Source organism: Parasteatoda tepidariorum, chromosome 10, assembly GCF_982258835.1.
Source record: "Parasteatoda tepidariorum strain Cologne lab strain chromosome 10, Ptep-v5.0, whole genome shotgun sequence".
Taxonomy (NCBI): domain Eukaryota; kingdom Metazoa; phylum Arthropoda; class Arachnida; order Araneae; family Theridiidae; genus Parasteatoda; species Parasteatoda tepidariorum.
Window position 1 is genome coordinate 83,799,869 of NC_141764.1, and position 27,951 is coordinate 83,827,819.

Sequence of the window (27,951 nt, forward strand, 5' to 3'; positions counted from 1 at the left end):
TGTAGTCGGTGTGAATTCTGGGAACAGAATTCGTACAAATCGGCCATTGATGGAATTCGAACCTGGGTCAGCAAGTTGGAAAATGAACGCTCTATCCCCTGAGTCAACACGGCTCCTGCAATAAGTATTCAGTACACTAGAGCCACTTAGTTATGTCAGCCTTAAATTCAGACACCTTATAAAACAGTTGTTCAAAATTTCTTAATCTGAAAATTTGCCAAATTTATCTTTTTTAAGTTGTACCTTGTGATACCATGTAAAAAACTTGCCAAATTAACATTAAATTATTTACTCTACATTTTATCACAATACAAAACTCTACACTGCAAATAATCAATTCTTACATAATGTACATATTTATTGGAAATCAACTTATACATTCACATTTCACAGATATCCACTACAACTAATACAATGCAACACTCACAAGTATGCAAAAATGTCTTTCGTTTGGAGCTAAATGAGGATGCTGAGCAAATGAAAGCGGGAATGGGAATTTCAAATGCTAAGTTCATTTCAATCTAGCTCTGGAAGTCTTTGCTTAAACCTCATAACACCAGCTTGCAATTTAGAATCTGCCATTCTATCAAACGCATTCTTGAAATCTTCCATACATATGGGTCTCAAAGCATCGTGATAGACTTCAGAATCACCACTAAAACATTAATAAAAGGATTTCCAATAAATGCAGAAATAAGGCATATAAGTTGCTCTATAATTGAAAGCCTTAATTTATAAGTTTTGAATAAAAAATGAATTTATTAAAACTGGAACCAACACCTAAAGATTGAAAATTAAAATTTAAGGATAAAAATTCCGAAATTTAACCTAATATTGAGGTCAATAATAACAAAGGTACAATAAGAATTATACCAGTACTGAGAAACTGAAACTTCTCTCAGTTTCATCCAACAAAATTGATTTTAGTGCTTCTTATTCTGCCTTTGTGCTGATTTCTTTCCCTTAAATATTAATTTTGTATGTATCAAAAGAAGGGCTTCATTGTCTTCAAGTATTCAATACATATTTTGAAAAAATCATTTTTTTTAAGAATTCAGAGTTTTTTTCAATCAAATTTTTTCATTTACCAGCAAATCATCTGTTAAAATGTATTAAGGGGTCACAGTACCCAAAAAATGACAAAAATTCCAAAATTTTTTTTATTGCTTATAATAAAAATTCAAAGTACTATTTCAAATGTACAGAAAAAAATTCATCTCTCTATCTACATTTTTAAAAAAGTTATGAATTAAATTGTTCTAATACAGAAACTTGCTCAGCAGTCTGACTTTAAAGTGCTTTTTCGCATAGATGATAATTTTGTGTCTTAATCTTAATTAAATCCCTAAAGAATTTTTTCTATTTAAGATAAAGCTTTAAAGTAAACTTTTTTATCTAGAGTATAATACACTTATTTAAACTGTGCATGGAATAAGCATTTTATGAGGTATTACAATTTTTACGGCATGTTATATATACCTAACAGGAATTTTTACCCTTTTTTTTCTACTTTTTTACAAAATAATCTATAAAAAATATTCTAATTGATATATCAACAAATGAATGCACAAAATTATTAAGATAAATATTGCAAGCACTATGAAAAGAACCTTTTTTGAAAATATGTTAAAATAAAAAAGCCTTAGAGATTTAAAAATTTAGAATTTTTTCAACTTTTTTTAAAATTAAAAAAAAAAAATAAACAGTTAAATTACTTTTTGAAGATAAATTATTGATTATAACTTAAATGAGCATGTAAAGCATCCTTAAAATGAACGATTATACCTTTATTTTAAAAAATTGTTGCAAAGGTACTGTGACCCTAGCTGTGGTACTGTGGTATCTAGCTAAAATAATTCATATTTTATTTAATAATTACATCACTAAATTAAATTATGATTAATTTTGTTCAAGCTAAGCATCCTAAAATCTCAAAGACTGGGAGGTGATTTGTGAGTTAGATATCCAATCAAAAGTAAATGAGTTTAGATTAGAATACAGTAATGAAAAAAGCACTTTCTCTGGACAGAACTAATCTTTTTTTTTTCATTATTGATATACACTAACAACATATTTAATAAGCTTTCAAAGCACTTGAAAATAAATAAATGTAAAACTTAATAAGAATGATTGAAATATATTTTTTATCAGCAAATTATTATAAATACAGGTTATGAAAAATTATAATTTAAAAGTTTCATACTAGTCTGTTCCAATTTTAGCCTCTCTCTTTTTATCCATTTTTTAAACTAGTTATGCCAAATAATTTAAATCATTTAAAAAAAAAATTACAGTTTATATAAATCATGCTATTCTGATACACAGCACATATAAACTGTCAAATACTTTGACTTGCAATAGTTTCCAAGTGAAGGGGAATAATTAATCAAATTTTCGAGCAAGGATCTTCATCACACTTATGGAAACTAGAATTGGTTAAATTTAAACATGGCATGTAGAACAGATAAAGGCCTTATTTGTAAAGCGGGTTAACTCCATATTTGTTCCTTTTGAGATACAGATTCACTAAGTCTTGTGAGCTAATTGTTTTTCTATTTTTGTATGATTTGTGGTGCTTTCTGTGCGATTACAGAAATAAGCTAGAGGTGTACACTAGTTTTAAAATAAAATAAAAATGACAAGTACAAATATGAAAGTGAGGCTAACAAGTGTAGTCAACCTATTCATATCATTCTGATCACTAAGGCAAAAATGCACAAATAAATATTCTTAAGAAAGAACAAATGTAAGTGATATTTTTGTTACTTTCTTTGCTGAAAAGGTCTGTGGAATAATGCATTTTTTCCTTTTTAATTTCAAAATTTAATTTTAGTTGTAAGTTCCTAAAAAAACATTCATTTTAGCTATTTGGTTCAAAGTAGATTAAGGAGAATACAAGAATGTTGTTACATATATCTCTTCTGAATTAGATTTTTGAAAAAAGGTAGTTTTTTTAATATCAAAGATTTTCCCAACTTAATTTTAAAACTTTAGTTGTAAGTTCCTAAAAAAAAGAAAAAACATTCATTTTTAAAATTTTGCTTCAAATTAAACATTACAAGAATATTTCATACATCTCTTTTGAATTGAATTAGATTTTTGACAAAAGTTAAAACTTTTTAAATATCAGAGACATAGATATATTTACCCCTTTTTAGATATTTGCTTTCTCTTGTTTCTGTCTTAACTAACTTTAAAAGGTATGATAGGTGCAAATCAATAGTTTGATTAGACTAGTATTTTTTCACAAAAAAAATACTAGGGTCATTTGAATTTTTGAGTAAAAACCAATGCTAAATTAGAATTTATAAATATACTGCGTCAAAAGTTTAATCAATACTAAATAATTTAGTCACCATAAAATTATTTCAAGCACTGGCTTAAGATAATTTAAGGAAAAATTTCCAAACGACTTGTATGGCAGTAAAGAGTTTTCTCAACTTTAGAATTTTTAAGCCTAGGAAATTTGAATGAAGTAACTTTTCTTTACACTCTAGATATTTTTCTCAATGATGTAAATCAGTTTTCCTAATGATTTAAACACATGATTTTAACCAATTTACAGAATATAAATTTATTTTACATTATTAAGCCTCTATTAGGTCATTTTATAATCAAACCACCTGGTACCAGAAAAAGAGGGGTCATGACTTAGATTGACAGTCTGGAAAAAGTTCAAAAAACTATTAATCAACTATTACTTAGAACTAAAACAAAACCTGCATGAAATGGAATTCTGAAGAACGCCAAGGCTCATTCAGGGCTGTTGCCATAGTGAAGAAAATGTTTAACCAATTTTTATTAACTTTTTCGTACAAACAATACATTTAATTTATTTATTCCATGAATAAGTTTTTGATTGGGTTATGTAAAATGAAATAAAAAATTACACATGAGGAGACTAATATTTTAGGAAGAAACAAAAACATGATAAAAAAAATTGCCAAATTAGTGAAAAAGACAGAATAAAATATATCAAAAGTAGTTTGATTGCCTATTCAAACTTGGAGGTCATTCTATCAACTGCCTTTTAACTTTTCCGTCTCCAATGAGCAATCCAACAGATTCTGATGGCAGTTTTAATTTTTTTCCTTTCTTAAATATTAATTCTCAACCTCTAATGTGAATACTTTTTCTCTTAACTCTTAGAAATGATTCCAAAATTACATATTAAAGAGTGATCATTATAGAGAACACTGTATAAATTCTGCTCAAAATAAGAAACATAAATAAAAGGAATAATGATTGTTAAAGTATGTTTTCAAATACCTGTCCAAAAGACTTTTGTTTCTTATTTCTTCATTGCAGTAGTCACGTACTCTGTACAAAGCAGCATTTCGGCAAAGTTCTTTCAGATCACTTCCAGAAAATCCCTCAGTGATTTTTCCAATCTCTTTTATATCAACATCTTCTGAATACTGAAATTTCAATTATTGTCATAAAGATACTGTCATAAAGAATAATAATACAATAATAGAAGATGTAGTAAGAGATACTTTTTTTTCTCCATTTAAAATACTTACAAGTTCATTTTCCAAAATGAGTTTCAAGATTCCAGCTCTTTGATGAGAATTCTGGTAAAAAAAGAACATAAATTTAAATATTTCAAAAGAGTTCAAACGGAATTATTAATGAGATTGTAAGAAAAATATTAAATAAAATCGGACAGTTCTTAAGCCCCTTATATTGCACTCAATTTAATTTTAAAATTATATCAATACATTAAAATATAAGTTTAAAAATCGAATGAAATTTAATAATTGACATGCAAGTTTAAAAAGGTTTTGAGGGGAAAAAAATACAGTTGAATTATAAATTTAAAAAACATACAAGAGTTCCAAGAATTTGTAAAAGAATAATTTAGAAATAGTGCAAACAAAAACATTCTCAAAATGAAATTAAGCTCAGAAATACATTTTGTACTAACTTCATTTCTATCTAAAAACATTAATTTCAAGATTAAGATTGCATTATTAAGGTGTAAGATTTAATGAGAAAAATTTAAGAGAACAAACTTTAGAGTTTTAAATGTATCTAGAAGTATTGCTTAAGGTCATTCAATTAAAAGCAAAACTAAGTAACTCAAATGAGCAACTTCTACTGTACAAAATAAATTTCCAGCTGAAATCAAATGAATTTTTCAAAATCATGTTTTCATAATAAGATAATGTCGTCATAATAATAAAAACTGTGTCCATGTAGCTTTTACACATTCTGAATTTTAAAAAAATCTACCTATATTTAGGTATTATATAAGATATTTCAAAACAAAATCGATTAAGATTTTGTACATAAAATACTATTAAACCAAAGTGGAAAAAATTGGAAAAATCTATATTGCACACAACATAGTTTCTGTAAAAATAATAACTAAACGATTTAAATAATACCATAAAATATAATATAACATTATAGAAATATATATAAGTAGTTTCAATGATTTCTGAAACAAAAATTGAATCTAAGTAAATTTAAATTGCTTTGGAATTAAGATATTCAAATTTAAGCAAGACTTGAAATTTCAAATAAAGTTGTTAAAAAAATAGAGTTAATCTATAGGTATATATGGTTACATAAATATCGACCGTATTATATATAAGTGAAACAAATATAAACTAATAGTCCAAGGTATAATCATCATACATGAATAATTTAGAATTAAAAACTTGATTTAGTGCAGATGAATATACTGGAAACAAAAATAATAAACTAAGATATATATAAATAAATAATTTGGCAATTTTAAAACTATTTTTACAAATTGCAAAACTTATATTTATAATTTAAGATAGCAACACCATATGTTGATGAATCGGTGGATATTAAATTAAGTTTCCTAGAAAATATTCTAAGATAGGTTCACAATAAATCATACATTTTTATTACACTTCATTTTCTTCAATTTATCTTTCGAATTCTGTTATTTTAGAGACACCAATTATTTCAAACGTACAAGGATGAGTAAAAGTCTAAAAAAAATTACCCTGAAATTTAAAATGCTTAATCTCAATGTCGTTGAGAACTTTTAATATCGACAGGATCATACCTCCCAAGGTATCTTTTCATAGACCCCTGCATGTGCTTAATCCAATCTTGCTATTATCAAACTAAACCAAAAAAAAAAATATATAGTTTCTGATCTGACTTACTGGGAATCCAATGTGAAACATAGCAGGCATTCTCCGCAGAATTGCCTTGTCTACATCTTGTGGTCGATTAGTTGCCCCCATTACAACAACTTGACAGTCTGGATCAGTAATAAGACCATCCCACAAACTCATGAATTGTGCCTTCATCATAGCTGTAGCTTCATGATCGAAAGAGTCTCTTGACCGAAGAAAAGAGTCTGTAAAATCAGAATAAGTTATCATACTCTGCTGTAATAAACAAGATAAGCAGAAAAAGGTTTCAAACAATATAATATATAAGCATTGAAGATATTGACAGTGTTTCCAATTGCAATGCTTCTGAAAACAGAGATAATGTGCTGAGCCCTTTCTAACCATGAAGGTTGTAATGTAAGACATACTGGAATTCATCGATAAATGGAAAATATACCGTGGAGGGGAGGCACTTTAAGGGAAAAGGAGTGAAACAAAGGCTTTCAAGAAGGATGCATGCTACTAATGAATGATACTTGAAGTGTAGTAAGACCAACAATTTACCAAAGTGGGGAAACCCATAAAAAAAAAAAAACAGTTTCATAACAAAAGAGAATTTTCCAAGTGGTTAAGCCTAGATACTGTTCGTGTAATCGCTGAGTACAGGCCACTTTAAAAGAGTACATTACAAATTAACACCAGATTAAGAAATAAAGCATTAATCCTACCCTCCTATAGTCCAGATCAGTTTCACGTGACTTACACATTTTAGGAAAATCAAAAAACCGTTGTCAGGACATCTAAATCAAAGAGTATGGCAGCAAGTCAAGTTGAGCACAAATTATATATATACATATATAATTGACATGTTGGAAGTGCTCGAATAACAGGCATCCATTTTCTAGACTTTGCCGGTCGTGAATGAAAATAAACTTTTTTTCTCTGCTCATTCAGGTCTGGCAAGTCTTGAAAATAGGTGGCTGTTTTGAGCGCTTGAAAGATGTTAATTGTAATTTCTAATTTATATATTTTTGGAACAAATTAAGTTTTCGATCAAGAAATATACTACTATTAAAGTTTCCTGGGATTATTTATTCAAAATTGAACAACTAGTATCACAATAGGATATATTGGCTTATGAAATTTATTGATTGTACCCAATAATTGAAATATTTTAAACAGTAAGCAATTTGAAACTATTTAGATACACTACACAAATATCAAGATAGGGAAACAAAATATATATATGAAAAAAATATGACATACCAATTTCATCAATAAAAATGATACACGGCTGGATTTTAATAGCCTAAATATGAAAGAAAAGCATTAGAATAACTTCATCACTGCATGAAAGGAAAAATAAAAAAACAAATAGCAGATTTACAATGTATTTTATAATAAAATATGTCATAACATTAAATAAAAAATATGATCAAACTCTAGTGTATGAACAGTATAATGAAAATATTGAACTAACAAAAAAGTTTTTTTCTCAGTTCATCATAATTAAATGACGAAATCTCAGAAATCTCTTGCTATTAGATATTAAAAAATAACATAAAAAAACTGGCATTGTTATTATGCTAACACAAACAGGGTGTTTCCAAAATGTTATGATAGGGAGCATCCAAAGATTAAGAAATGCATAATGGTAAATCAAACAGAACTTAAAATATTTACTGAACTGTTAGTTTTAAAAGTTTTTTTTATTTTTAAGAATGCTAAATTAGGTTTACTTTGACAATTTTCATACATAATTTTGAAGCTTAAAAAAAGTTTAAGATTTTAGCGCATTGCATAGAATAAGAGATTGTTCTGAATAAACAGCACTGTTTCCATAATAAATAAATAATTTTTTTAATTAAAAACGTGGGTCATTAAATGTATTAGTAGAGTTCAGATTAGTTATAATTTAAAAAATAGTAGTCAAATTGCAAACATTTTGAATCAAAAGTTACTGTAATAAAATGTATTAATCTTTAAAGGCTGATAATAATCTGGCAGTCCATAAATAAACAGTATTCTATTGACATAAGATTCTTTTTAAGGTGAATGTCCATAAAGGAGGAATTCTGGGCCACTCTTTATTAGGTGGTAAATAATGGTCTTTAACTCTTTTAAGCATTAAAAAATGTTTTTACAAAACTTAAGTATGCCAAATCATCCTTCAAAAAACAATGTAACGATGCAGCAAATAAGAAAAGAAAAAATAAAGACTTTTTACACTACTATAAAAAAAATTTTTAAAAAGGAAGAAAAAAAAAACATTTTTTTTTTATTATTTCTGAGTAATTCTACATGCATGTTTTATTTATTTTTGTGTAAATAATACTAGTATTTACTTTTATTATAGATACTTTACTATAATATTATATTACACTTAAACTGCAACTTTATATTATATTTTAACTGTAACCATTGTTTTTATTCAACAGTTTCCTGCAAATTGAAATTTTAGGTGTATTTTTCATTCATTTCTGTGTAAATATTTTATCGTTAAAAAATTCTAAAGTTTAAGCAATTTTTCGACCAATATGTTTCTCATCATACACATATTCTACATCTACAATGAAAAATATTTTTAGCCAAAACCTATTTAAATATAAATAGTAATTCTAACACAAATATCAATTTTATTATTAGTTATGCAACCATGTAGGTAATCAAATTATGTTAAGTAGTTACATAGGTATGATTAGAAATTGCAGGCAAATAAAGGATTTAGTAAAAATAAAGACATACCAGTGTAAATACAGCAGCAGCTAACTTTTGGCTTTCTCCATACCATTTATCAGTAAGAGCAGACACTTCTAAGTTAATGAAGCGAGCCCCTGATTTAAAAAAAAAAAATTGTAATTTAAACAAACATTTTATTTTAATAATACAATAATATACAAAGGACGAGGAAAAAAAACAATCAGCAAAGCTATTTACACAGTAGAAAGAAAAAAGAAAATTAATTTTAAAAAAAGCAAGAGGTATAAAGAATTTTTATTTTTAATTATTCAATAAAAAAAAATACAAAAGCATAAAATCCTTTCAATCAACAAATTTTTTCACACTAACATTGTTGATGATTTATTTGAGCTGATCGAGAAGAGAAATTTGGTAAAAAATACAATTGCTCAGGCATACTATAGTATTTTTTTCATTATTTATAAATGAACAAAGCATAAAAAAAAAATTTCACTTCTTAAAAAAAATTGCATTTTTTTAATCCAAAGTCAAAATCATTTCGACACAAGCAAGTCTGAAAAATAGTCTTTTTTGGAGATAATAGGTTGTTATGAGAAAAATGATCAAAACATGCATTATTTAAAAAACAAAAACAAAAATTAATAATAAAGGATAATAATATTAATGTAATAAAATCAATATTATTGATGAAAAAAATAGAGAAGGATATGTAAAATTAAAGTTGCTAATAGCATTAAGTAAAAGTTAAAAAATATAATTCATGTGACAGGATATCAAGTTTCTAATCCAAAATTACTTTTGAGTTCAATATTTTTCATATAGATGGTACTGCAAGTCTCTTGTACTATTTTTACAATTGAGTATGCACGGATTTCTAAGTTCATTAAAGTATGCAAGTTTTGTCTTTTGGTTATGACATGTACTTATGCCTGATGGTAGACATTTCATTCATTAAAAGATTTAGAAAAATTATAACATAATTTTTATTTGTCTTTCTTTATTTACAATTACTATTAGCATACTTTAAACTAAAAACAGGAATTCTAACAACAAAAAAATGTCTGCCCTATAACATGAATTTGCTCTGAAAATTCTTTTTTTCACATTAACTGTTTTTTGGTAATAAATTTTAAAAACTGTCAGTTTAATTTAAGACACTCTACATAACTTTAATGTAGCACATCCCACTGAGGCAACTTAGACACTAATACTAGAATTGCATGATTGATTCAAATATATCATATCATTCACCATAAAATATAATAAGTATAAATATATAATTAATAAATATATAATTCACCATAAAAATAATAAGTGGTAGATATATCATGGAACACAATCCCCTCCCAGATTTCCAGAGTATTTTACATGTCAGGAAAACTTCAACTATAGAGGATACAATCACCTACAGTTGAAGTTTTTCCAAAATATTCTACATTGATAAAAAAAATTATGTTATACATATAAAATTGTGAAGAAATTTTAATTACAAATTATCAACTAATCAATAACAAATCAAGGCCCTTAACCAGAATCTTAAAGAATCAGTTTTCAGAAATTCTTAAGTTTCGAATATTAAATAGGTAGATCCTAATTTTTTTTCTTTTTTAAATCCTAAAGTGCTTATTTATCCATTTATGAATGAAATCTGGGTAGATTTCTATTTCATTTTAAATAAATTTGAATTGTGGGTCGTCTTATTACTTTATCTATTACTATAGATTATTACCTGTATATTTTATGCAGTGAAATAATTTTAAATGCATTGTAATGATTAATTTTTGATAATATTTTCATTATAATTTTATTCATACAGTTTTAACTATTCTGAAATTAAGAGTTCTTAAAGTAACTTTAAAATTTTTTATTTATACCAAAAAAATTCTGATTAAAATCAAATAAATAAAAAAAATTTAGAAAAAAAAAAAAACATTAATTTTGCATTTTAGCAATATATGTATATTTTTTTTTAAATAGAATGCAAATAAAGAAACAGTAGGAAAAGTAAAAATGTTTATGCAAAAAAAGAAAAAAATTACCTGCTTCCCTTGCTGTGGCTTTAGCTATCATAGTTTTCCCACAGCCAGGAGGTCCATGCAAGAGCACTCCTAAAAAAACAAATTTTCTATATCTTAATAACAGATGTCTTCTTATTTCTACAGCACTGGGCAGTAAAAAAAATTATAAACACTAATTTCTTCATTAATTAAATCCGCTTTCAGACTTTTTGTACCTCTAAGGGAGTTTACTACCCTTTTAGTATATTAAATATAGCCGTGTCAAAATAGCTATATTTGATGTACCTTTTCTTGAAATTATAGAGCATTGCTATTGTTTTACAACATACAATGTACATTCTTTTCAAAAAGCAAACATATTTAATGAATGTAATAAAAATTTATTTATCAGAAGTAGGCATGGACTAGATAAAGTGTGCATTATCATACCTTCAATTTAGTTATCTTGTAACATTGAAATTCAATTTTATGTAAATACAATACATTATTTGTAAAGTTAGGAAACTAGGATATAAAGTTAAGGGATTAAATTAACAAAAAATTTTTAGGTACTTCAAAATTTCTAAATTCTTGAATTGAGACTGGAATGACATGTTTTAGTATATAGGTTATAATGCAGTATATCTTTATCAGTCTAATATAGGGGTGCACAACCTTTTAGAATAAAGGGCCATTTGCACAGCAGGTTGACTAACGAAGGGCCGCACATGTATTTGGATATGTTAACAGCAAATGTAGTAATATTTATTTAAACATTAGTGTTCTTTTTTTTATCAATAAACTTAGTAATATATTTGTAGAAAATTAAAGTTGTTCAATTATTAAAATTCATTTAAAGATAAAAAAACTAATAATTTAAGACAAAAAAAAATTGCCATTTTTATCATATCAAAAATAGATTCATCAATATAAATAGATAAACATTGGAGAAAAGAAGTGCTTTTTTTATCATATTTTGCAATACAGAAATTCATTTTAAAAATAAATTCTAATTAAAAAACTGCAATGCTCATAGAATGAAAGTAGGAAAAAATTTGGTACATAATTAAGCAATATAAATGTTGAATTCCAAACGTAACAGAGGGGAAATCACACAAATATTTTTTAGAATAAAATACATTAAATATTTTTGAAAACAAAAATTCTACTAGAATATGATACTTTAGGGTTTAATGTTTAATTAATTGGCATAAAATAATAAAAGAGCCTCATAGTTAAATTGCAAGTTAATTAAAAGTACTTGTAACAGAGGAGACAAATGAAATCCCCTATTTTTGACATGCAGTGTTATTTATGCTAAATTCTGTGATTTAGACCATCCTAAATTTAAACCCTGTAACTTTTTTAAAATTATCACATTTCAAGGTAAAATAAATTATTATAAGATTTTTAAAATTGCAAACACATTTTTTTAAGTCAAAATAATGCATTATAACAGAGTACATGGAATGTAACAGAGGGGAGGTCTTACAAATTTGACAAAAAGTTAAAATGAAATATCACTATTATAAGTTACTCTTCGGTTATTTAAAGTTGGAGTTGGCAGCACTGCTATGATTGAAAACCGTGCTACATCTTTGTAGTTATATTTGAAAAATTTTATTTTACCAGACCGTGTCTAAAAAAAAACTGGTGTATTGATTGTTTCTTTCCCAATTTCAGTTATTTCGGCAACAAAATTACCTACTAAATTTTTTCCTTGAGCTTTTTACAGTTACAAAACTATCTATTACACGGCATTTATGAAATAAAAAGTCAATTGAGCCATTGTCGCAAGTCGCTATATTTAGTAATTCTATGTAGTTATTAGGCTAACAAGTATGATTTTAATAGTAAATTCACATTTTCGTGAATAGCACATACACATTTTATATGGTGTTTTATCTACACATAAAATATGGATGGGTCATAGTGCAGCAAACTTAGATTTGCCAATTTTTATGTTTGGATGCATCTGCTTTGTTACTTGATTAAATTCCATCAAGATGCACATTTGGCTTCGTGGACTTTCTATCCATTTTCTTTGATAATCACACACTCAGCTCTACCAGAAGTCTGATAAGAAAGTTTATTAGATGAGTAGAAATTTATTACAAGCCTTTTTTTTTCATCAGAAACTCAATTACTAAGCTATTTCTTTTGTTTTGGTAGTAAGGTTACAGAGTATGCGGAGAACAGCATAATGTTTTCTTAGAGATACATATAATGCATGGTTCAGCCATGAAAGTTTTCAGCTTTTACTCTGAATTCAACTTTTTCAAAGCTTTTTAAGCTCCATAAATTTATTAATTTCATAATGTTTGATTGCGTTTATGTAGAATTCAGCTTTTTTTGCTAACTGGTATTTTCATCTCTGATGGTTGGCTTTTTTAATACATTTCCCCAATGCCTAAAGAATACTATAAAGAAAATATTCTACCTCAGTTTCTACTGCTTGTATCAGTGCATTTTTATTTTTCCTATATCTTCATTTTTTTTACAATTTATCTATTTTTCTGTTAAGTTTTTTTTTTTTTTTTTCAAAATACTTCTGTTATCATAAATTTTTGCTTCATATTCTTTATCTTTCTTCTCACAAATATCTTTAATTATCTGAAAGGATATAGAACATTCTAGTTCTATATTCTCTCATTCTTTCAGCTGCTGTTTTCCCCATACTGATTACTCGCTTAAAAAACTTTTAACTATAAACTAAGCACAATGTCAAATAAAAATTGCACAGCTTTATATAAAAAGTGTGCTCTGATAGTGGAGGAACTAATTGAAACTTATTGAATCAGGATGACAGTTCCTTAAGGGTCATCTTATCAATTTTGCGTAACTGAGGGGAGATTTAGTTTTGACCTCTCTGTTATAGGAGAAACTTAAAAATTGTTAATTTTTTTTCTCTAAAAATATAACATAACATGATTGTACTAATGGACTTCATTGTAAAAACCAAATATTAAGTAAAAAGGTTTTTTGTGCAATCATAAAATAAGCTTAGGAGAATAATTGTAACAGAGGGGACAAACATATATTTGAGATAATTTTTGACTTAAACAATAAGAAAAAAAATTTTTTAACGGTAATCACTGCATAATTAGACTCAGGAACAATTTATTTAACAATATAAATCAAACTATATATAAAATCGTAATATTTTTATTAACCTATTCTTCTTTAAAAGAGACAGTTTTATTGGTAAAATAAGTCAAAATCATAAAGCCTTGCTATTCATGATAAATTTTACTATACTAATGCATAACTCCAAAGAATAACATTTAAATTTATAAATTACAACGAATGTCCTTTAAAATGATACCAAATACAAGGATATTGCTCAAACTTTAAAAATTCACTACAGTTGGCATGGAATTCACCAAATTCAAATTAAATACTTTAATTGAACAAAATTCATAAGTTTTGAACAAAAGCCTAAAATAAAAGCAAAACTGTTATTGTTCAAAATAAAATCCAATTCCTATTTGGTAATGTACTTTATTATTAATTTTTATTGATTATTCGATTTTTTTTATATAGTAAACGCTTTCTTTTTTTAATTGAGAAAGATCACTTGACTAAAAAAAAATTGAAATCAAAACTACAAACAGTGAGCAGTTTAAAAAGTCATGTTTTTCGCCTCTTTATGAATTTATCAGGTTCCAAAAACATTGCATTTATATTAGGGATGTAACGAGTATTTGGCCCTTTCGTCAAAAATTCAGTTGGTCGAAGGATCAGCCAAATATTCAGCAGAATATTTTTTAGAAAAGTATTTTTTTTTTTGAATTTGTATAGATATGATAAGGAATAATATAAAATCGTATTTTTAACTATATAGTATTGTTTATTATGAGATATAGTTTTTACACAAATTTCTTAAATTTTAAAATCCATGTTTCTGCACATAGCTAGCAAATTTATCATATAGAAGGCAAATGGAAAAACTAAATTTGAAGAATTGAAATTAGATTAGTTTACATTGAACCACAAGTTTTGGCTTTTTGTTAAAATGTATATATATGTATTCAGATAAGTAAATTTCGTCATTTTTTTGATTCTTTTAATTCTAAGAATTTAGAAGGATTTTTTTTTCATTTTTGCTGGTTTCATTATAACACAACATTTTAACAGAATGTCTCATACTATTAATTTATTATCACTTTTTCCCTGTACTAAAATATGAATAACCAGTAACATAGAACTGTGATTTTCAGTATTAAAAGTTCTGTTTTAGGAAGTAAGAAAAATATATTTTTTCTGTTTTTCTTTTTAATTAACTTTTCCTTTTACAAGCATTTTTTTAATGAACATTACTAATTAACTATTTTATAGCGATTTTTTTCTTCAAAAAATATGGCAATATGAAACATTTAAACTGAGATTTTCAGCATAAAATTTTCATTAAAAGAAATTAAGAACGTTTTTTGTTTTCGTTTCTATCTCTCTTTTTTTTTCTTTTTAAGAAAAATTCTTTTGTATAGTCGTTTTTATTATAACGCGGCAATTTTCAAGAGCATTTCTGTTACACTTAATTCTTTACTCTTTCTGGTAATTTTGAGGCTTTAGGAAAGTTAAAAAATCCGTTAAATAAGAATAATGAATAAAAAAATGAAACAAAAATTCTAATTTAAAGCAATTTCTTAAAAATCAAAACATATTGAGACATTTGCGGAAAAAAAGAGGACAATTTTGCCCCAATTTGCGCTGCAACAGACCTGCAGCCCTAATCATGAGAGAAAATGAGAAATGTTATCTTCGTTAAATCGGATGACCAATTTTGTAATATCGGTATTTTTAATTCATTGTTTCTACAGAGATTCATTTAGGGATTCTTAAAATATTCGTTGCATTGAAATTATTGCTATTTTGGAATTTAACTGTATATTTTCCTTGATGTAAATAATGTCTGGTGAGCTAAGCGTTATACTTATCTGAATTTAAATTTATTCTCCATTTTTTTTTTTTTTTTTTGTATTGAGTATATTCTTCAATCATTAACAAAATAACTAATGAAGAGTTGAATATAGTTAGCTACTATTTAAATAAAAATTAGTGTGAAAAATTGATTGTGTCAAAACGTGATGACTTAAAAGTGCGATTAAAAATTGCCATTTTTTAAAAATTTTTTATTGTGTTTAGAAGCTCTCTCAGGCCGCACTTCAGTAGTCGAAGGGCCGCATTTGGCACGCGCGCCGCAGGTTGTGCACCCCTAGTCTAATATTTAATTAAATTCTTTGCAAATGTTGCTTCGAATCATGAAAAAAAAGGGAGGGGAAAAAAACAATTGATAAACACCATACTCAAAATAATGATGCATTATTGATAATAAAAGAATGAGCTGGAATAGAAACTTTAATAATTTACTTTATCAATTTCATAAAATAACTTGATTATTATACAAATAAAATATTTCTTCACATTATAAGTTAATAGATTTCAAAAATGCCAGTTTAAGAATTTTATTTCCTGGTACATAACCATTATTTGAGAGAGATATTTCAAACAGAAATTTTAGCTACAGTTTGTCTAAGCTAAGAACTCCTCCCGCCACAAAGTCTGAGGCCATCTGGTGTTATGGAAACAAGAATTGCGCAATTTAGGGAGAGTAGCTTCAATCTAGGACTAGCACAACAGACAAAGAAAGAGATTCCCTTTCTCTCGCCTACACGAAAATACTCCAAAGCAGTGACCCCACACCCGTTCTTGAAATAGTCATACCTTGCTACCATAGTCACCAACACGGGTCCAGACTAATGTCTGGGTGAGTTTTTATTTTAGACAAACTATACATAATGGGTATTGTTTAAAAAAAAATCACGCAAGCCTGAATCAAACCAGTGTACATCACTTCTTTGCAGAAAATTTTCAAACTTCAACATCACAGTTTTTCCTCTGTTAAAAATTGGAAGAAGAATCGGGTAACTTCTTATTCCTCATTATATTTCCAAACTGTATGAATATTGAGGAAAAAAAAACTAGATAAAAGATTTTTTTTATTGTTCTTTAAAATAAAATGCTTGAAAATAAATAAAAACAAATCTCGTTAGCTACCATATTTAATTATTAAATATTAGAAAACTTATTAGTAATCAAAATTCTCAAATTTTAGAGCCCAGCACATTTTAAGGCAGCAATCAGGGTTCCCACTCGATTTCACAAAAAGAATTCCTTGACTCTTCCAAGTATACCAGGTAAATTTTAATGATAATTTAGACCATATTTTCATCAGAAAACTTTGATTCTTTTATTTGTAATGTGAAATGTTAAGATTTTCTGTGTAAAAAAGTATTATAAAATGAGGATGGGAACATATTTCAGTTTGACTAAAATGTGAAATTATCGCAGCAAATAATTGAAATAGATGTTAGAATTATCTATCTCTAATCTTAATAACTGATTACTGACAATTTTAAGACTGGTTATTTGCTGGGTATGATATAGGAATATTCCAGGCTTTTGTATAAAAAAGCTCATTTTACCTTAACTATTCCCTGATTTTTAGAGTTAAAGTAAAATTCTCTGACAATTCCAGGTTTTCCATGTTCCTCCTTTTACAGAACACTTTTAATAATTATAAACACAGTAATGTATTAGGTCATCAAGAATGAAATTTTAGGTTGTAGATGTCAACTTAAAACAGCTTATTACTTAACATTGGCTCAATATGTTACTATTGCTTTTTCTTTTGTTAAAAAGTTACATATCTCACTTGTTAAAAAAAATCATCAGAAGTTCAAAAAATATAAAAATATTTTTCTTTAAAAAATTTATTTTATAGAAAACGGAATGATCAGAAAGTTGCAATATTATGAAATAAAAGTTCTTTCATGGCACTATGGCATCAGATACCACTCAAAACATTAATAGTGTGTAGTTAGCCTTAATCTTAGTGAAACATGGACAAATCATCAAGACACATTTTTAGTGTAATATTCGCTAAAAAATAAATAAATAAATAATGGTGAGTATTTGGGGTTCTAACACAGGTACGACACATTATGATTTTATGAAATCGGTCTCATCAGTTACTATAGAAATATACTACAACATACTAGATTAAATGATGCAAAAATCTTAAGAAAATAGAATACATTTGTAAACAGTCTCCTGTCTTAATCAACAGTATTGCATAAATAACTGTGGCCAAACTACAGGAATCTGAACTTCTTCACCTTCCTCTATAGTCACTAGATCGATAACCCAACTGACTACTACTTCTTTCTAAATTTAGACAACTTTTTAATAAAAATAATAAAAAAATTACTTCCAAAAATGATTTTAAACAGGCCTTTCAGAAACTCATAGACTTTCATTCTCCAGTTTTATTCCACCTATAAGAAAGGTTCGCACTTAATTTCAGAAATTCCCTGACTTTTACAGGTATTTCAGGAAAATTTCAATGTAAATCCAGACCATATTTTTTCTATGCCATGCAACTTTTCTATGGAAACCTGATTTCTTTATTTGTTATGTCAAATATGAGATTTTGTGAGCAAAAAATGTATCATTGAATAAAGTTTCACTAAAAAAATTTATTTTTACAACAAATAATTGTAACAGATTAGAAAGAATTTTCCCGGTTTTTGTAATAAAAAGTAATTTTCCCTGACTGTTCCCTGCATTTTAAGAGTAAAAATAAAATTCCTTGAAAATTCTAAGTATTTTTTGTTTTCCCTGACCCATGGAAGCCTTGAATAAGCTATCAACAAGTTTTGCTTTCTTTTCCCAGCAAATCAACAATAAAAATGCACTATTTGTTTCTATATGTAGAGTTAACCAACTTTCTCATAACACTTTACAAATATAGTACTTAAAATGAATTCTTAAAATAAAATTATAATACTGCATGAAAATATAAAAGAAATAATTCAATTAACCTTTTGGAGGCTGGATAAGCATTGATCCAGAAAACAGTTCACGTTTTTGAATTGGAAGAATAACTGTCTCTCTAATTTCTTGAATAATATCTTCTAAGCCAGCAATATCTTCCCATGATATATTTATAGTCGAAGGATCAACTAATTGTGCAGCAATGGATAGTTCATATTCACTGAGCTAAATTAAAGATAAACATAAAAGAAATTGAATTAACTTACAACCATTACATTATTATTTTCATAATTTATTAACTATACCATACATTTATAACCATTATAATATAACATTTGCCTCCCAATTAGGTTATCCAGGTTCAAATCCCAGAGATGACTGGTTGATGAGAATTCTGTTCCAGACTCGCAGATACCACACGTAAAATATCTTCAGTGATAGGCGGGTCATGGGTTAGATACCCCTCGCAATCAGGCTAACCATGGAAGATTTTTGCAGTTTCTCTCTCTATTTACCTCAAATGCAGGTTAGTTACATCAAAAAGTCTCTCCAAAGGCTAGTTTGTTTCAATGCTTGATCCAGGGGTACCCTTGTCTTCTGGGATAGGTTCAAAACAATAAGGACACAGATTTGAACACTAATACTCCTTAACTCAAAATTGAGTCGGCTGTTCAATTCTAGTTATAAAATATAACTTAAACTTCAAATTAACTTTTGAATTTTCACTGCCCTAAATAACACCTAGCAACAAATCAAACACAATTATTTATATTTATATCCGCCGTTGAACAGTCGACCCAAATTCGGGTTTACGACTACTAACGTTCAACTTCGTACCCCAAGAGGTATTGGTTTGTTATGGGAACTTGGAGGACTTAGCGACTCAACAGATTTAATGGGCACCAGTCACCATTTACTACAAGGGGAGTCTTCGGCCGGCGATGATCGAACCCACAAACTCTTGGACATGAGCCCAGTGCCCTACGAACCAGGCTATCTTGGCCTAATCAAACACATAAAAAAAAAAACAAATATTAGAAATATTTTTTTTTAAGATATAAAATACTAACCTTGACATTTTTCACCCCAATTCTGTCCAATATTCTTTCTGCCTGTAATAAAAAAACATCCACTTAAATATTTAATTCAAGACCATAACATGAAATTTCGTAAATTTTTATAAAGATTTCTGGATATTTGAATGCAGAGATCCAAAAAATAAGAAAATGACAGCTGCATGTCAATTATACTCCAAAACTATGATTCAATCATCATCGAAAGATCATCATCATATGATTCAATCATATCATCAGCTTATAAAAATAAACTGCCAATATTTGATTAATTATCTTTTTCTACTAGGTAATTAAAATTACAGTAGAGCGCCGATTATCCGAACGTCCAATTATCCAAACTATGTTTGGATTCTTTTTTTTTTTTTTGAAGTTTAGAATAATTTTTAACTTATCGACAATTTTTCTAAATTTAGAAAAATAAATAATAGCCACTACATCTGAAGACCATATTTAATTCAGTTGATTCATTTAAAAAGAATAAGAGATATCTGTTCAAAAAAGAGCATCTTCTTTGAAACAAAGGTCTTTTCTGGATTTCCTTTCCAATGGAAAATAAAGAAAAATGTAAAATCAGTAATTGACAAAAAAATTATAAAAAGCTGAAATATGATTTAAAAAAAATTTCGAAAGAAAGAAAAGTTTTTAAAAAATTAATAAAAAATATTTAAAAATTGGAAGAAAAAAAAACATTTAAACACACCAGTGCTATTTTAGATAGTACTGTCAGTACTAACCCTGGAAAAAGTGTGAAGAGAAGTTAGTGCATAAATAACAATCATTTAAACTAGATTTTAAACAACTTTCCAATTATCCGAACTTTTCATTTTCCGAACCATGTTCGGTACCGAGCAGTTCGGATAATCAGCGCTCTACTGTATATTATCTCATTACAGTTCTGGATAGGGATTTACGTTTTCTGATCTGGTTATATGTATGTGTTTTCTAATGTATAAGTATTTTCAGATTGTAAAAAGATTAAAAATTACAAATTGTTATCTAAGACAAATATTAAAAATTACCTTTTAAAAATTTTAAATATGTAATTATAGCAGCTTAAAACATTAAAAGAGAATCTTAAAAAAAAAAAAATTTCATTATAATTGTGTTTGAAATTGTACAAAATAATTATTCCAAATCAAACTAACTATTCAATTCTATTTAAAAAAAAAAACATTAAAAAAAAAACTTATCAATACTTCGAAATAGTTAAAAAGCCTAAGTTATACTTCAGATGATTTACAGACACAAATATAAGTTTGAAACTTTGCGAGCAGATGCTAATTTGAAGGTCACAATTAAAAACTTTCCCCCAATTCATAGCCGAGAAAACCAGCCTGAATTTTTTCATTGGCAGAGAAAGAATATAGCACACCTGATATGACGAAAGAGATAAGTTTCTTCTTCTGTAGGTAACCCTTTTACTTTAATGGTTACCTAATGTGACAGTTAAATTAATAAACCAGTCACCATTGAATAAATTTGAAGAAAAAAAAAGGAAAACTTAGATAAGATTACTAAATACGAAATTATACAGTGCTGAAAATTTATACTTCATTATAAAAAGATAAAACTAAATTTATTACTTTGAATCAATGTTCTAATTTTTGGTTAAAACAGAACAAACCATTATTTGTCTTGTTGTCACCCTGCATTTGAAGTACTTAAAATTTTTGCTCACAGCATATCAGATTTCATTGTATGTTTTTTTGCTTTTTATATGAGGAGTTTCAAAATATTTTGTTGCAACTGAGATCTAATCTTTTTTTTTGTGAAGTGTTTAATGTGTAAAAAATATTATCATAGATCAGTTGCAAACAAGAAAATTAAATAACTCTTAGTAGTTAGCAAACAATATAAAGGACGGAGGGACTCTAATCAAGTCTTAATATCTAGCTTAGTTTTGATAGGTCAAACTATTTATCCTTTGGCCAAGGATCAAACTTACAGAATGGGTGATGGCGGGAAACACTACTACTTAGCCACCAGGTGTCCTTAAAAACCAAGCTCTTGTATTGTATTTATATCAGGGTTGGGTTTTTGACGTCAAAAAGTGGTTTTTGACATGACAAGGGTATAATACTGGTTTAAACCGTCAAAAACCCGTCAAAAATGTCAAAAACTGAAGTTTGCCAAGAAAATATATAAACTTCAAAACTACCAACAGTTGCCATGCATTAGATTGAAATTTAATTATACTATAGGTAATCAGCAGGTTTTAAAATATTTTTTAATTAAAATTAAGGTAAAATAACAGATTTAAAATCTCAGAAATTTATATTCAAATGCATGTGCAGAAAAATTTTGCACAAAAATTGTTTAAATATTTATATTTAAATTTTTTTTTTTTTTTTTGATACTTAAGAAAATTAAAAGTTTATTACTATGCATTTTTGACATATAAGGAACATATAACTAATATTTATAAGGAACTTACAAGTTATGTTGTATCTATATAACGAATATCTTTATTATCCAGTATGTTAATTTGAATTTAAAAGTAGTTATATTTATGAATAATGATAAATATAATTCATATTGTTTATCATATTTAGTTAGAATTATTACACTTATCATTTTAAAACAATTTTTATCTCTTAATTTTTTTTTCTCCACTTGTATTAAGAATACAAATAATGCATATCTTGAAAGCAAGAAGTAATTATTCAACAGCTGAATATTTAGATATTCAACAAAACTATATCGTATTCAGCAAAATGAAATTCACAAGTATTTGTATAAACTAAATTTTCAGCATAGTAAATGAATAGGCTGAATATACTGTAAATCGACACTAACTACTCTGTGTATTTAACAGAAAGCACTTAAATTTGTATTGTCTTATGTTAAAAAGATTATTAAGAAGATTTAAAAGAATATTAAAAAGATTTTTCTTTAAAAGAAGATGTCTAATGTACAAAACTGCTAATGTTTATCTTTAAAAAGGTCTAATTTTTAGTATAATCTATACTATACGCTAAATTTGGTTATAAATAAATTTCTTAATAATATCACTGCAGATTTTCAATAACACATGAAAATGAATACATAATATTACAAAAGATGTGAGTTTTAAGTACAAGATTTTGGTTACTATTCAAAATATAAGTGTTTCTTCAAAATTTTAAATTAATTTTTTCTAGAACATATTTTGAAACACTATCCCTTATAAAAAATATATAAATTTTATGTATTAATTAAATTTCACATATGAATATAGGTTTTTGACATTTTCGACATTTTTGACAGTGAGGTTTTTGACGTGACGGTTTAAACCATGGTTTAAACTGTCAAAAACTGTCACATGTCAAAAACCTGCCAACCCTGATTTATATTGGCATGCGTTTCTACTTTAAAACTGAGACTATCTGATCAGCTATTACATATGTAGTGAACGATGATGTAAACCAGAGTAAATATTAAAATAAACATAATTAATATGAATATAATAAAACTTATTTGGTTAAGTATTACTTAAAACTTTACATTGATACAGCATTTTAAAAACCATTTGGTCATAGTGACATAGGAGAGATTTATGTATTGCGATCTGTGGCAGAATAATCACCAATCCTTAGCAACTTCCAAGCAGAGGCTCCTGAGAAACTAAAAACAAGACCAACTTGAACAGAAAGGGACTGACTTGAAAGATATAACTGGCAACCATCCCTGGGAAAACATTTACATGTCTTTTTAAAAACATTTGCAAGTTTAAATCTATTAGGCACCTTGGCGATTGTAATAATAGGAGCAACAGATCATGATACGGAAATATCCCCAAGATTTTGTAATATTTCATAAAAAGAAAGTTCTTGTTACTTTTGGAAAATACTTCATGCAATTTTCGTACAGAACATGATTCTTATAATTAACTACATTCTGATACAAATTAATGGACAGAGTAATTTTTAAAAAAACTCGTCAGTAAGCAAACATGTTTGAGAGCTAGTGTAATCTTTTTTGATGTGCTATAGCACATATTAGTAAAACTTTTTTTTTTTCCAACATCAAAATTTTTTTATATATGAACAATTGTAAAATAAAATCATTACCGCAAAATGACACACATAAACTTAGATAATAACGTATTAGTTTAGTACTGGCGACAATTTTCAAACAATCGCCAATCTACATTAGAAATTCACCACAGGATGCTTTAAGGGCTAATTTGATCGATTACATCATAACAATTTCACATTATATAGAAAAAAGCAGGACTAAGATAGACAAAGGAATCTAGTAAACAACAAAAAAAGGAATATAATTTTATCTACATACCCGTTTCTGAGCTTCAACTTTCTGTTTTCGAGTAGGATCAAGTGTTTTCATTAACCATCTTACACCATAAAAAGTTAAAGCGCCAAATAATGTTAAACGAAACACTAAACCTAATGCTTCATTCCTTGAAAATGTGGAAGCAATTAATTTATCACCGGACATAATTTAAATAGATTGTATTTTGATTAACAAAAAAAAAAAACATTAAAGTTTACCCATACAACAAATATGAACACACCAAGGAACACATAAATATTAGGCTACCGTCAAGAATGAGAGAAAGGGGAAAGAGGGGAACTAGTAGAGAAAATTATTTTACGTTTCCCACTGCCTATTTCAGTTCAGTTGCAGCATAAGTTTTATGATAAAACTGATTTCAAACAAATGGCATAATTATTTTATGAGATGAAACTCCTATTTTAACTTCTAACCGCATATAATTTTTGTTTATTTTCGTTCGGTTTGGTTTTTCCAACGAGGCTTTTGCTTGATGCGAATTTGGATTTTGAATTGAAAGTCTCTGAGAAATTTAGTTAGTGTTTAATTATTACTGTTAACGTATTCTTCAAATTTAGAAAACTAATTCTGGTAGTTATTTGTAAGTAACTTATATCTATGTTCACAATCATAATTTATACAAAGAGCGAAGGCTTTGTATAAATTATGATTGTGAACATAGATATAAGTTCTAGATATAATATCTTTTTTTTACAATAGCTATATTCTATTGTAAAAAATAAATCACATGAAATCAACTTTTTTCATTTTTATTTGATAAAAATTAGGAAATTAGTTTGTGTCTTTTACAGGGTTGCCACTCCACAGGGAAAACCTGGAAAATACAGGGAATTTTGATTTTTTCTTTACAAACTGGGAAAATACAGGGAATTTTTTTTATTTTGGTCTTTTAAAAAATTTTGACCACTCAAAGCGTAATCTATGGGATGTTTAACCATGATACTTCAGCTATACTAAACTATTTCATTTACCATAGCATTATTTAGGTATGATCAGCTGTTTTTCCAGCAATTGAAACTAATAAATATAGTTAGCCCAATATAGCTCACACGAGAGCACAGTAATTGTTGTTTCCTCTTAATCTATTGCGTATAGCATGTACAGGGAAAACACAGGGAATTTTTTTTTCGATTTGAGTGGCAACCCTGTTTTAATTTGTGTTTTATTTTATTAAGCAATTCAAACATATTTTTTGAAAAGAATTTTATCTTTTATTAATGGTGGATTTAATATTTTTCAGTTCTTGAAAGTGAACATGATTATACCCATACGGTGTTTTACATGCGGTAAAGTTATTGGAAATAAATGGGAATCGTATCTTGGATTATTACAAGCTGAATATACTGAAGGGTAAGGAACTAAAATGACTACTGTTGTTTGTAAAGTTTTATTTTTGTTTTATCTAAAATTAATGCAATCAAAACATTGCAACCGTTTACATAGGTGAATCAGTCTTTAATACGTCAATTTAGGAACCTTGTTAGTATTTCAAATATAGGGTGATCTGGGGTAATTCCTGATCTAAAAATGCAAACATCTATTTTGTGAAAAAACTATTCAAGACAGAACTTTAATATTTACTGGAAGTTTGAGGCTATATGAAATGAGTTCTATGCTACCTTCTTTTGTTTGAAAATCTAATTAGAATTTAAAAGATTTTAAATTTTTAGTGATCAGGAATTACCCCTTCTGTTGATCAATTCTGGGGTAAATCCTGATCATTTTTGGGGTAATTACTGATCACCAGTTTTTATAGTAAATGGGCTGTTTAAAAATAATTTTACAATGGTAATTAACAAATAAGACATTAAGATCAAACAAATAAACCCAAAAGATATGTTTAAGCAGCTAATAATACTTTTTATTTAAAATTAGGAATTAAGATTAACCCTTCAGCTCTAGCAGCAGCTCTCACACTGAAATTTTCATTTTCAATCATTAAAAGAAATTCACTATTTTTGCTTTCTAGAAGCTTAGTATCCTTTTTAAGCTTATAATTTCTCAGCATATTTATATTGGGCTAATTTATCAACTTAAAAATTATTCTAACAATGTACACACATAAAATTAGGATAGAAGCAAGGTAAGACAAGCTAGAAATGGTGCATATCAGAATACATTATTCTTGTATACAGTTAAAAACAAATTTTGTGATTATAGTTAATATATATTTTATAGTTGTTCCACTTAATAAATATGAACTGTTATTTAGGAAAAAACAATTGACTATTTATTAGCTATTTTTTATACTATTTATTAGAAGAAATTACAATGATCAGGAATTACCCCAGTGATCAATAATTACCCCATTTGTAGGGGGCAACATTTGATATAGTTTCCTATAATCAATTATAATGTTTACAGTAGATGTGAAATAATTAAGCAAAAGCCTACACTATTTTGATATCAAAGAAAAAGAAAGTAACTCAAAATACTTATTATTAAGCGAAGGAGGGGGATCTTTGCAGAAATGTGCACATTTTGAAACCCATCTTTGAAATGGAAAATGCAGAAAGCATTTTAAAAGATACTTATTTTGTTAGATTAAACAAAAAACTGTTATTAAGTGAATGTAGTTATACTTTAGTAAAGTATACAAGCATTCTTGTCCATTTCTCAAATTTAAAAAAAAATTTATTTTTTAAAATAAAACTTAGGTGATCATTATTTACCCCAGAAACAGAGTGATCGAAGATCCAGTTAAAAATAATCTTCTCCCTTTGATGCAACTTCAAAATATTTTTGTTCAAAAGCTAATATATATTTTTTAATAACCATGCACGTGCAATGCACTAAATAAAAAATGGAGTGCCCCAAATAACTTTTGATCGAATCATCACATCCTAGGACTCAATCTTAATGGTTTGGTAGGGTGATCTAAAATTTGCCAATTAATTAATGAAAAAATATGAGTAACATTAAGGTGTCCATTTATTATTATTATTATTTATTTATTTATTTTTTTTGCACAATGTACATCTGGCTAATACATAAAAAGAATTTTACAGAAAAAAAAATTGCATCCAATATTTTTATTTGTTCAATATATCGAACTTTTCTATGTAGTCAACACATTTTATTTTTTATAAATTCAATAACAATACAAAATGGCCAATAATCATTAACTGTACACTAACATCTCAATTTCTTAGGCTTCCGTAATTAATACATCATATCTTTTAACTGCTTTCAATTTTCTATAGTCTCACAAAATATTTTTTCTTTTGGTGACCAAAATTTTGCATTAATGCTTAACAAATTAGAATTTAAAGAGTTTTGTCCACCATTACTTAGATATAAATAATACAGACAGATATACAAAAAGTCAGAGGGACTAATGCTCTTATGTTCTGATAAAAGTTCTATTTGTTTTAAAAATTTCTTAGTTCACTACAAAGGGAAAGGATGTGTCCGTAAATCCTCTAATGTTGGTAGATATGCTGTATATGCTTCAACTTAGTGTTTTTTAAAAATGTTTGCTTATGTTTAAACAAAAAATTATTTTTAACTCCACTGAAACACATTTCTGACATGTGTTGTTCTTTAAATATTAAAACATTTCCCAATCTGTTTTAACATGTCCTGCATTATTTGCCTTTTTTTTCTTTCTAGCGATGCACTCGATGCTTTAGGGTTGAAAAGATACTGTTGTCGACGGATGCTCCTTGGTCATGTAGATCTCATTGAAAAGTTACTAAATTATGCTCCCCTTGAAAAGTAACAGTCTTGTTTGTGACTGCTTGTAAATATCATTTCTGTCTTGTACACTCTGAAATAAAATCACCTTTTTTTAAGAAATTATTGTGCTTTTTATTTTATAGATAAAAGAAATAAGTTTATCTGAAATCATTTATTTTACTACAGAATATGTATGCAAATAAGAGAAATTGTACATACTTTTCTATTTTAAACTTCTGTTTTATAGTCATTTTCAATAACTTGCTAATC

The 27,951-nt window shown here is 27.1% G+C and overlaps 2 protein-coding genes across 3 annotated transcripts; one reads left to right on the plus strand and one right to left on the minus strand.

Moving 5' to 3' along the window:
• Positions 1-337: 337 nt before the first annotated feature.
• LOC107437788 (outer mitochondrial transmembrane helix translocase) lies at positions 338-24,442 on the minus strand. Its single transcript, XM_087153237.1, has 10 exons — positions 23,986-24,442; positions 19,705-19,746; positions 18,682-18,859; positions 10,841-10,909; positions 8,847-8,935; positions 7,368-7,410; positions 6,150-6,346; positions 4,524-4,574; positions 4,270-4,418; positions 338-655 (listed from the first exon to the last, which is right to left on the minus strand). Exons 1-10 carry the CDS (start codon positions 24,145-24,147, stop codon positions 517-519), a joined length of 1,119 nt encoding a protein of 372 aa, XP_087009363.1. The 5' UTR covers positions 24,148-24,442; the 3' UTR covers positions 338-516.
• On the plus strand, positions 24,380-27,801 carry Polr2L (DNA-directed RNA polymerases I, II, and III subunit Rpb10). 2 transcript variants are annotated; one of them, XM_087153238.1, is made up of 3 exons: positions 24,380-24,517; positions 25,244-25,353; positions 27,616-27,801. In XM_087153238.1, exons 2-3 carry the CDS (start codon positions 25,259-25,261, stop codon positions 27,722-27,724), a joined length of 204 nt encoding a protein of 67 aa, XP_087009364.1. In that variant the 5' UTR covers positions 24,380-24,517; positions 25,244-25,258; the 3' UTR covers positions 27,725-27,801. The 2 variants fall into 2 exon arrangements, with proteins under 2 accessions (XP_087009364.1, XP_087009365.1); XM_087153239.1 differs by having other exon boundaries at positions 24,444-24,583.
• The last annotated feature ends 150 nt before the right edge of the window (positions 27,802-27,951 follow it).